This window comes from Haliotis rubra, unplaced genomic scaffold (genome assembly GCF_003918875.1).
Source record: "Haliotis rubra isolate DU_JTF1 unplaced genomic scaffold, ASM391887v1 Scf159, whole genome shotgun sequence".
NCBI lineage: Eukaryota > Metazoa > Mollusca > Gastropoda > Lepetellida > Haliotidae > Haliotis > Haliotis rubra.
Genome location: NW_025765547.1, coordinates 470,132 through 482,362, shown reverse-complemented (window position 1 = coordinate 482,362; position 12,231 = coordinate 470,132). Strand labels below are relative to the sequence as shown.

At 41.7% G+C, this 12,231-nt stretch overlaps 1 protein-coding gene across 3 annotated transcripts in view; it reads left to right on the top strand.

The window, feature by feature from the left end:
- The window catches only part of LOC124271230 (oxysterol-binding protein-related protein 11-like), a 36,692-nt gene extending 24,690 nt beyond the window's left edge, over positions 1-12,002 (top strand). For all 3 annotated transcript variants that reach the window (XM_046706308.1, XM_046706310.1, XM_046706309.1), the window contains 9 exons: positions 387-472; positions 1,597-1,678; positions 3,313-3,502; positions 3,935-4,045; positions 4,497-4,657; positions 5,023-5,139; positions 6,765-6,926; positions 9,858-9,923; positions 10,660-12,002. In XM_046706308.1, the coding sequence (XP_046562264.1) occupies positions 387-472; positions 1,597-1,678; positions 3,313-3,502; positions 3,935-4,045; positions 4,497-4,657; positions 5,023-5,139; positions 6,765-6,926; positions 9,858-9,923; positions 10,660-10,734 (1,050 nt within the window). In that variant the 3' untranslated portion in view covers positions 10,735-12,002. The remainder of the gene's footprint in view (positions 1-386; positions 473-1,596; positions 1,679-3,312; positions 3,503-3,934; positions 4,046-4,496; positions 4,658-5,022; positions 5,140-6,764; positions 6,927-9,857; positions 9,924-10,659) is intronic.
- Positions 12,003-12,231: the final 229 nt, after the last annotated feature.

Here is a 12,231-nt window from a genome sequence, read left to right as displayed (position 1 = left end):
ACAAGCCTATGTTTAGCTATATTTAGTTTACAGCAAATGAGAGTAAAAATCCCAATTTGAAAATTTCTTATAGGAAGATTGTTTGCCAAATTTTTTAACAAATAGGTTTGAATTTTTTAGACAAAGGCAGAAAAAGGCAACTGATATATGAATCCCTGCACGCCACACTAGACACAACACACCAAACACTGGTCTGACTGCATTATGATCTTGTCTCAAATGGATGAGATAAGATAAGGGAGTTTTTAAACTCTGGAATTACCAATATTTTATAGTTGGAAACTTGGTATTCTAATTATCAGACAAATTCAAATTCTCTCTCAATACTTGAGCCCTTGGGTGTGTTATTATCATGGTTTGTCATTTTTATTTTTCTTATTTTTCAGGTTGTTTTACCAACATTTATATTAGAAAAAAGGTCATTACTAGAAATGTTTGCTGACTGTATGGCCCATCCAGACATATTCCTCAAGTAAGTGTACACCCATTCTCTGTGTTCTTCCAGCCATAGCTACCAGTGAAAGTGTTGTGAATGGATGAAAACAGAAACATTTAGTTACATTAAATGCCACAGGGCTTTGTTCAGAGATGAACCCTTAGGTAAGCCAGAAACCTTGCTCAAATCCCAGATTGCTCATGGTTTTGATTTAAGGTAATCTAGGGGCGGTGGGGGTAGCCTAGTGGTTAAAGCGTTCGCTCGTCACACTGAAGGCCCGGATTTGATTCCCCACATGGGAATTTCTGGTGTATTCCGGCATGATATTGCTAGAATATTGCTAAAAGTGGCGTAAAACCCAACTCACTCACTCAAGGTAATCTAGCATATTGTACCTGTGCTCCTTCTTCTTCTTCTTCTTCTTCTTCTTCTTCTTCTTCTTCTTCTTCTTCTTCTTCTTCTTCTTCTTCTTCTTCCTTCTTCTTCTTCTTCTTCTTCTCCTTCTCCTCCTCCTTCTTCTCCTTCTTCTTCTTCTTCTTCTTCTTCTTCCTTCTCCTTCTTCTTCTTTCTTCTTCTTCTTCTTCTTCTCTCCTTCTTCTCTTCTTCTCTCCTTCTTCTCCTCTTCTCCTTCTTCTTCTTCTCTTTCTTCTCTTCTCCTCCTTCTTCTTCTCCTTCTTCTTCTTCTTCTCCTTCCTTCTTTCTTCTCTCTCCTCCTCTCTTCTTCTCCTTTCTTCTCTCCTTCTTCTTTCCTTCTTTCTCCTTCTTCTTCTTCTTCTCCTTCTTCTTCTTCTTCTTCTCCTTCTCCTTCTCTTCTTCTTCTTCTCCTCCTTCTCCTCTCTCTCTTCTCCTTCTCTTCTCCTTCTCCTTCTCTTCTCCTTCTCCTTCTCCTTCTCTTCTCCTCCTTCTCTTCCTTCTTCTTCTTCTTCTCCTCTCTTCTTCTCCTTCTCCTTCTCCTTCTCCTTCTCCTCCTCTCTCTCCTTCTCCTCTCCTCCTTCTCCTCTCCTCTTCTTCCTCCTTCTCCTTCTTCCTCTTCTTCTTCTCTCCTCTCCTTCTTCTTCTCCTCCTTCTTCTTCTCCTCTTCCTTCTTCTTCTTCTTCTTCTCCTTCTTCTCCTCTTCTTCTTCTTCTTCTTCTTTGTAAAGAATGACCTGTTTTCTACAGAATCCCTGACTTTGAAGACCCCGAGGAGCGGATGCTGGCAGTTCTCGAGTGGTACCTGACTTCCTTCCATGCCGGCAGACAGGTAGGCAGTACTTCTTCACATGGCGCCATTTTGTAACACAGACAGACACAATACTGCCATTGTCTGAAATAGAACTCATTATGTATCAGTGAAGACATTTTGAATGAATATGTACTGGCTTTACTGATATATCGTCAGTGTAGCCTGGCTAGGGCCCGGCCATTATTAGTAGGTTGAGGTGGGGGTGATTGTGTAGGGGGGTGCAAGGCTTTAATCTCTGTACTATGAATGACCTGCTCCTTTATTGAGGAGTGTTAAAAATTGCACTTGTTCCTAATGTGTTGCAAAAGTTACGAAAACATTGTTTCAATTTCAGCTGAACAATGAGAACATGGCGGTGATTTTTATAATCCTTTTTCTTGTCCACATTATTTTCTGATTGGATTGGCGATTTTTCCGTTGTATGATGTTATTCTGCATCCATTGTAGTTATAAGTGCCTGGTTCTTTGTTTTAGAAACAACACTGTTTTGTTTAAAATATCACAGGAATGCTTGGTAATTTGATGTTATGTCAGTGTGTCCCGAAAACAGATCTGTGCTCGTAATATCAATCACTGAATTTCCGTGTCCAGATTTTTTATATACAGTTCACCATCACATTGCTGGAATACAGCCAGGTGCTGTGTAAGCAACAAAAACCCATTACCAGTACAGAAAATGACATTCCTATTTCAAAAGGTTGAAGTTTAATAATGTGATCATTTTTTCAAATGTGCATAGATCTTTCTTATTTAGTCCCTACACTGACACTGTATGTCTGACCATTAAGTGTTGTGATCATCCGTGGAATATGCAGGAATGACTTTTTTGTAACAGGAAGTTGAGCATGGTGGCATAGTATGATAACTTTGCTGAGGGTCTCAGAATATATTTTCATCATGTTCAATTTGAGACAGTCATTCACCCAGCTGAACAGATGCTCTTTTTATGTTCTTTTGTCATTGAATCATTGTTCCTTGCAAAGATGATATATAACCCAAAACATTTGTACTTTTGTGATATCAAGTGACTCCAGGGATAGGAGATATGCTGATATGTTTAGTATCATAAGATACTCTTGTGCAGTTCTCTCTGTATTTTTCTCTGATGTAGTAGTTTTAGATATAGGTGATGTAGAGTCTATAAGTTTAGTCTCTGTGTTCTAGCAGTATGGTTGAAGATTCCTTATGACTTGTTTTCTATACCCCCCTTCAGAAAAGGTGCTGGTGCTTTTTACCTTCCCTTCCATGTTATATAGAGACAGTTTCTTCTAGAAGGTGTAGAATCGTTGTATTCTTAACTCGAGCAGCTAGAGGCATGGTGTAAATCCTGCTTGAGTACTATACAGGAAGCACAAGTACTATGGTCCCGTGTAAGATGGCCAACCATTGGCCTAGTTTCTTCTCAGTGTCATCTTCAAATTAGTGTGAAATAAAAATCTGTAATGTCACTAACAGTTCTAATCTAACTGTCCTTTAATGACAGATTTAAGATATTTGCATTGCCTTGTGTAGCCTCAATGTGACTGAACTATTGACGATGTGACATACAATTGTATCTCGCTGAGTCACTGACCAGAAGGTAACCTGTCAGTCTTATCAATGGATTCTGTATCAAGTAATGACAAGGAGTTTTCCATGTGTTTATGTCGCAGGGTTCAGTGGCTAAGAAGCCGTACAACCCGATTATTGGGGAGACGTTTCACTGTTCCTGGAGGATACCAGACTCTATGATAGATGGTGACAATGACAGTGGTTCCGACGTGGATGTTAGCGACACCAAGACAACAACATCCTCAACACAACTAGTTTACTGTGCTGAACAAGTCTCCCATCATCCTCCTGGTAAAAAATAATGTTATGAAATACATCAACTTGGCTTAAGATGTCTTTTTGTAGGATGTGTTCACTGTTAGTTGTTGTGCACCTGATGTGCTGTAAAACAGTAGTCTTCCATTGCTGATATAAATCAAACCATCCAATCAAAAACTGAAAAATTAAGTGATATGATATGGTCAAAGCCCAATCTGTTTGACTTCCCTTTTGAAACAAGTTCCTTATTGCAACTGCAGAAGTGATTGGTATTGTTCTACAAGAATATCCCCACAATAGTAGTGAACTCTATACATATACTATTCAAATGTGTATACATATGTAATGCTTACATTCCTGGTCCCAGGTAAACTGGGTGTAATTATTTGATAGCGATAGTTTGAAATTTGTTGAATATAATTTTTAGTGCCATTGCTGAGTGCTCTTCCTACTGTGTGTTTTCAGTATCTGCCTTCTACTTCGAGTGCCCTGAGAAACAGATGTGCATGAACGCCTCCATCTGGACCAAGTCCAAGTTCATGGGAATGTCCATTGGTGTGGTGATGGTCGGTAAAGGTAGGCTCTTCAGTGTGTCCAGCCACTTGATCCCTGGACGATTCTTGACCATGTTACCTATCCCTTTCTTTAGCTACCACAAGCAGTATAGTGACTGGTATATATTGACAGGGTATTCAAGGTCCAAACTTGATTGGCACTGGCGGCCCAGTGGTTTAATGTGTTTGAGAAGCCCATCTTGCTGTGCAGAGTTGCCTCCCTTAGTTTTGCAAGCCACACAAGCCAAGATTTTGAATTCAAAATTCTTTCCTTGATTTATTATGGTGTGTCATAATCATGCTGAGTGGTTTCAACTAGGTGATAAACATCTACTACATTAAATACTTCTCGCTATCCTCTCACTTTAAACTGAAATGTTTTCACCCATCTGTCTGTGTGTTTTCGAGACAGAAGGGTCAGTATGATGTGTGTTTTAATGTTAGTGTGAAGTCCATATCACCGCATATTGCAGTGCACCTGAAACTGCTGAGTCATGGAGAGGAATACACCTTCACCCTCCCCAGCGCCTACGCCCGCTCCATCCTCACCGTCCCCTGGGTGGAGCTCGGGGACAAGATCAACATCACATGTGAGAAGACTGGTCTCACTTCTTCTGTCGTCTTCCACACAAAGGTGAGGATGCTAACATTTTCATAAAGATTTATCGTTCACTCTGATATGATACCTGTGTGTGCGAAGGTATAACAAGCACTCCTTAGAAGATTGTGAAAACATGTTGTTCTGTTGCATAGGACCATGATTAACTTGTCAATCAGTCCTGAAATCTAGGTCTGGTTTTGAAACTCTGGTACTCCTGTCCTTGGTTGGGTTTTGCAGCACAGGTTCTCAAGTACAGTCACACTTTTAGACAATGGTACACTGGTAATGGTAACCTGTCAAGAGTTCTAGAACATCTGATGCCTTTTAGTGGACATACAGTGTTTTGCTAAAGTAAATGAGTCTGTGAACAATCCCTGCTCAGTGTGTGTGACTTCCAGCCGTTCTATGGGGGCAAGCTGCATCGTGTGTCGGCTGAGATGAGGAACAACACCGGGAACGTCTCCTGGAAGGTGCAGGGGGAGTGGAACTCCAACTTGGACTTCGCTCATCAAAATGTAAGTATTTCAGCTTTCCTTATTAATCACTTATGCCAAATACAGTGTACTCTGTCAATACCGGCATCAGTCGGGACCAAATAAAAATGCCGGTTTTGACAGAGTGCGGTTTTAGCTAGGTTCGCTTATGACGCCTGCACACACGGAAGTTCAGCATTAACAAGATGTTTGAATAAGAAACAAGGCAGTGTCTGAATGCACGTTCATGTTGATTCATTCAAATAAAAATGTCTGAATGTTTCAAACATCGAGGAAATCATTAAATAAATTGAAATCAACAATAACATTCATAAAAAGTTGTCAAACGTACATATAAAATTACTATTTCCATCTTTTTGTGCGATCATGTAATGTAAGTCAAGTCACTGACAAGTTACATCTCGGCTTTCACCAGCCTCCGTCTTGGCCGGACACGATGCTTAATGCGAAAATATATACATGAAGCATTTTTGTCTTAGGCCATAACCTAGCACGATATGTCCAGTAAGTTCCATAATTTACGTATAGGTAGCGATGTCTTGCTTAATATGTTCAGAATACATGTAGAATTATTTTACCCAAAAACCTTCGTCTAAAAGTTTTCGTTGACGGTATCCATTTCCATAATATGATTGGCTGCTTAGGTCACGTGTCTGATTTTGACCAATCACGACCCTTATAAGCAGACTGTAGTGAAAAGCGATCGTAGAAACCAATCTTTATCCAATAAAATGCGCTTCTTACAAATGTGAAAATACTCGGCAAAGAGTACAGTGATATTGTTGATGTTCAGAGCTTTCGAACGATACCCGCCATCAAACGATTAAGCCTCTATGTAAGTGACACATCGCCACTCACTAATTAACAAGAAACTGATTGACACTTCCCGCTTCTGAATACCCGGTAATCTCGAGTCAATACCCGCGAATCAACAAAATGTAAACACTTGCTTGTTTTTACAGTCACACTGCCCACTACATGTATTAATTACTCTAGGTAAGTGTTACGTGCACCACTCACTGATTAACAAGATGCTGATTAACACTTCCCGCTTCTGAATAATCTCGAGTCACAGCGAATTGTGTTGTTACATCATTTGGACCTAATCTCATCAAAGGTTACGCCCGTCTTTCATGTGCCGCTTTTACAGATTCATTTTCATAACAACTTGTTCGTTGGGACTGAAAAACAATGCCGATATCCTGAATAGACCCAGATGCGATGTTTACAGATGTTTCTAAATGATAATTACGATGTGCATTTCTGCGGGACTGAAACTTTGTGCCGATGTAGTCTCAACCTTTGAATTGTATTTCAGTTATATCACTGGATGTAAGTTTGACATGTGGACAGGAAGTGGTCAGATGTCACATGTTATATTTGGGATGTCACTTTCCTCGTGAAGTACAGATTCTAGCTCTGTTTGGGTTGAGTCATATACAAGATTTGAACCCACTCTGTCATATAGATGTGGGAGAAAGCTTGGCACGAGGAATCTTTTCCTTCTGATCTCACCCCTACAATTAAGAAATTTTGGGATACAACAGATAGTGTGACATTGCTGCCAGCTAACTCATTGTAGGTCATGCCATCAATCAGTGGAGGCAGGTGTTTTCAGGCAGATTGTATCCTTCTGCTTGTTTCAGGGCGAGTCAAAGTCAGTAGATGTTCAACAGTTGAAGATCTGGAGAAAGAGGGTGCGACCGTTATCCTCTCAGGGCGAATTTGAGTCTCGAAGATTGTGGCAGCATGTGACGAATGCTCTGAGGATAGGAGACGTCAGCACAGCCACAGAACATAAACGATTTGTAAGTATTATGGTTAATATTGGTCACAGGGTCAGATTGGTTCATTCTCTGATGGTGTTTGGGCTTAACTAGTCCTCCATTCTTAATTTTTAAAGAGTGGATTGAATAGTCACAATGGCCCCTATGTAGGAAGTATAGACATGCCTATGTTTTCTGTGTGGTCTTGCATGTTCCAGGAGTGGATTGTATGGCTACAATGGCTTTCATATGTGTATAGTACAGACATGATCATGTTTAATTTGAGGCCACAGTGGCCTCCAAGTGAGGGTTGTGTAGACCTTCCTGTGTGTACTGCATGGTCACGGTGTGTTTAAATAGTGGATTGTATGGCCACAGTGGCCTCCAAGTGAGGGTTGTGTAGACCTGCCTGTGTGTACTGCGTGGTCATGGTGTGTTTAAATAGTGGATTGTATGGCCACAGTGGCCTCCAAGTGAGGGTTGTGTAGACCTGCCTGTGTGTACTGTGTGGTCATGGAGTGTTTAAATAGTGGATTGTATGGCCACAGTGGCCTCCATGTGAGGGTTGTGTAGACCTGCCTGTGTGTACTGCGTGGTCATGGTGTGTTTAAATAGTGGATTGTATGGCCACAGTGGCCTCCAAGTTGAGGGTTGTGTAGACCTGTCTGTGTGTACAGTGTGGTCATGGTGTGTTTAAATAGTGGATTGTATGGCCACAGTGGCCTCCATGTGAGGGTTGTGTAGACCTGCCTGTGTGTACTGCATGGTCATGGTGTGTTTAAATAGTGGATTGTATGGCCACAGTGGCCTCCAAGTGAGGGTTGTGTAGACCTGCCTGTGTGTACTGCGTGGTCATGGTGTGTTTAAATAGTGGATTGTATGGCCACAGTGGCCTCCATGTGAGGGTTGTGTAGACCTGTCCTGTGTGTACTGCATGGTCACTGTGTGTTTAAATAGTGGATTGTATGGCCACAGTGGCCTCCATATGAGGGTTGTGTAGACCTGCTTGTGTGTACAGCATGGTCATGGTGTGTTGATATAGTGGATTGTATGGCCACAGTGGCCTCCAAGTGAGGGTTGTGTAGACCTGCCTGTGTGTACAAGCATGGTCATGGTGTGTTTAAATAGTGGATTGTATGGCCACAGTGGCCTCCATGTGAGGGTTGTGTAGACCTGCCTGTGTGTACAGCATGGTCATGGTGTGTTTAAATAGTGGATTGTATGGCCACAGTGGCCTCCAAGTGAGGGGTTGTGTAGACCTGCCTGTGTGTACTGCATGGTCATGGTGTGTTTAAATAGTGGATTGTATGGCCACAGTGGCCTCCAAGTGAGGAGGGTTGTGTAGACCTGTCTGTGTGTACAAGCGTGGTCATGGTGTGTTTAAATAGTGGATTGTATGGCCACAGTGGCCTCCATGTGAGGGTTGTGTAGACCTGTCTGTGTGTACTGCGTGGTCACTGTGTGTGTTTAAAATAGTGGATTGTATGGCCACAGTGGCCTCAAGTGAGGGTTGTGTAGACCTGCCTGTGTGTACTGCGTTGTCACTGTGTGTTTTAAATAGTGGATTGTATGGCCACAGTGGCCTCCATGTGAAGGTTGTGTAGACCTGCCTGTGTGTACTGCGTGGTCACTGTGTGTGTTTAAATAGTGGATTGTATGGCCACAGTGGCCTCAAGTGAGGGTTGTGTAAACCTGCCTGTGTGTACTGCATGCTCATGGTGTGTTTAAATAGTGGATTGTATGGCCACAGTGGCCTCCAAGTGAGGGTTGTGTAGGCCTGTTTGTGTGTACAAGCGTGGTCACTGTGTGTTTAAATAGTGGATTGTATGGCCACAGTGGCCTCCATGTGAGGGTTGTGTAGACCTGCCTGTGTGTACTGCATGGTCATGGTGTGTTTAAATAGTGGATTGTATGGCCACAGTGGCCTCCAAGTGAGGGTTGTGTAGACCTGCCTGTGTGTACTGCATGGTCATGGTGTGTTTAAATAGTGGATTGTATGGCCACAGTGGCCTCCAAGTGAGGGTTGTGTAGACCTGCCTGTGTGTACTGCGTGGTCATGGTGTGTTTAAATAGTGGATTGTATGGCCACAGTGGCCTCCAAGTGAGGGGTTGTGTAGACCTGCCTGTGTGTACTGTGTGGTCATGGTGTGTTTAAATAGTGGATTGTATGGCCACAGTGGCCTCCATGTGAGGGTTGTGTAGACCTGTCTGTGTGTACAGTGTGCTCATGGTGTGTTTTAAATAGTGGATTGTATGGCCACAGTGGCCTCCATGTGAGGAGGGTTGTGTAAACCTGTCTGTGTGTACTGCGTGGTCATGGTGTGTTTAAATAGTGGATTGTATGGCCACAGTGGCCTCCATGTGAGGAGGGTTGTGTAGACCTGCCTGTGTGTACTGCGTGGTCATGGTGTGTTTAAATAGTGGATTGTATGGCCACAGTGGCCTCCATGTGAGGGTTGTGTAGACCTGCCTGTGTGTACTGCGTGGTCATGGTGTGTTTAAATAGTGGATTGTATGGCCACAGTGGCCTCCATGTGAGGGTTGTGTAGACCTGCCTGTGTGTACTGCATGGTCATGGTGTGTTTAAATAGTGGATTGTATGGCCACAGTGGCCTCCATGTGAGGGTTGTGTAGACCTGCCTGTGTGTACTGCATGGTCATGGTGTGTTTAAATAGTGGATTGTGTGATCTCACATGTAGGTATCTCGGGCCTGGGTTTTAGAGCTGTGTAGTCATTTGTAATAGTATAGGTTCCACAAACTCATGACGTTGTTCCACTCCTTTATTCAGGCCCATTACAGTTACAATTCATATTTACAATGAAAAACACCACTCTGTAATACGGCTGGAAAATGTGTGGCGCTATGCTCGAATGCTAGTGCATCCTTGGCTACAATATGTGGGTAGTTGAGCCCTGAGTATGTGTATTTGTAGATTGATGGTGTGGATACGTAAGATGTGCTAATTTTTCAGCTTGAAGATCGACAGAGAGAAGGAGAGAGGCATCGAAAAGACACAAACACACAGTTCCCATCAAAGGTAAATGTTTATTTTGTGTGAAGCCATGTCAACTGGTTGACACGTCATCGGTTCCCCATTGCGCGGATCGATGCTTATGCTGTTGATCACTGGATTGTCTGGTCCAGACTCGAATATTTACAGACCGCCGTCATATAGCTGGAATATTGCTGAGTACGGTGTAAAACTAAACTCACTAACTCACTCCCATCTTTGTGGATGGTTGCTCATAATGTCAATCACTGGATTGTCTGGTCCAGATTTGATCATGATCAGGCTGCTGTCATATAGATGGAGTTTTCTGTGTTAGTTCATCTCAAACAACTTATACTTGTCATACCTAGTAGCTTCACAGTGGATTGGATGGCGACTGTCTTGTTGATTAGTTTATTTACATGTCCTCGTAATTTGTGAAGCCCTCTTGTGAAGCCTTTGGATAGCTGGAATATTGTTTAAAACTTTTTAAAACTCATACTCAAAACAACGTTCGAAATACCTCCCTGCCCGACCACCCGGGACGGGTCATTTTTAACACGGACTGCCAGATTCTCAAATTCACCTGCCTGACAGTCGGGTTAAAATTTAGACATGCATATGCGAAGATATATTGTGGGCAGGTAAGTTTTGGTCAGGGCTAGCAAGTTTTACATCTAACCAGCCTTGTGGTCTGGCTGAAATGTTTGGGAGTTTCATACCCTGCTCAAAACCATTTTTATATGACATTTTTATGCTGAGTTGTGCATTGACATTGTTCCAGTTCTTCCATCGAAATGGTGATAGCTGGACGTACAACTCTGTCCTACAGACGGGGCAGACGTCAGGAACGGCATAGTACAGACATCCTCACATCATCTTACGACTAACAAAGCTGATTTGGTGCAAGAAAATCTGTGATGTAACCATCCCCTTGATTTCATTATAGTGTCTTTGTATACTCCAGAATATTCCACTTTCATAACCGAACTGTGTTTTGTCGGACATGTTGAATCATGATGTATTCTCTTCGCTATGTTCTTGTTTTGCATATCATGAATATATTTGAATATTTTTATTCAGCTATTTATTATTCCTAGTTTCCAAGTCTAAGCAGTTGGAATAGACGGTTGTTACGTATCAAGTTTTTCAAAAAGACATCTCATTGTGTCTGTTTTTAGAGCTTTGATTCTGTTGTGTTAGTTTCACCCATCATTGCAAATGAATGCCTAAATTGTTTTTTAGTACTTAAATACCATATCATTTCTTCATTAAGTTGTAAGGGCTCAAAGGAGTGTTTCCAGACTTGGAGAAGTTGTTTATGTTATTACTTCAAATTGTGTCCCTGTTGACGACAGCTCTGAGACTCACTTGGCAGAGTAGCTTCCCTTGGTAGAGTCGCTTCCCTTAGTTGTGCCATATTATGTTGGTTGACTTGTCCGCACCAAACTTGTGCTGGGGGTCACTAAATAGTAAACATCTGTGACCTGCTTCGGTTAGGCTTTCCTTCCACGTCAAGCTGACATACCATGGTACCATGGTGACGTACCCTTAAAAGGAGATTCTAACCCTACTGACACACTTGCTGAATTTAGAGGGAGGATCTGGCTTGTATTAGTTTAATGATTGCAGATACGTTAACTGTTTAGATATAGGCCCATTTCTTATGATCGTTGGAACCAAATTCTGACAGTATTTTAAATTGACTATGTTACAATTCCAGTTTTTTTACACAGCTTATTGACTGCTACAGACATTGTCTCCTGTACAAATAATAGCAACAAATTGTTTGGATGATAAAATGCAGTGCATATAATTATTATTTTTTTTCAAAATGTGTGATCATTTAACATGTTAAAAAAGGTTGTGTTAAAAATTATGTTAAAAATATCAGTTTAATAATGATCAGTGTGCGAAATAGTTTCCAAATTTTGCTAGCCAGTCGGGCTAGCTATACCTGAAAGTTACTAGGCCACAAAATAATTCACTAGCCCGAAATTTGAATGTAGACACGAGTTTCATCATGAAGGTGCTAATATGATATACATTTTTACCAGGCCATAATCTTGCATGATTTAAAAATGTATTATAACTTAACAAGTCGGAGAGAGTGATATATTTACAAAATGACCCCATGCAAATTCACTAGCCAGTCAGGCCAGTAACTGTGGAGATTTACTGGCCTGAGTGGATTTTTACTAGCCACAGGCTAGCAGGCCAGTGGCTATTTCGCACACTTATAATGATTAATACTAATTTTCCAAAATTATGAATTAAGACCCATATGCTCTAAATTACCCAAATCTGGCTCAGTAGATTAAGGCAGCCAGGAGGAGCTCGAACATTGATAGTGATT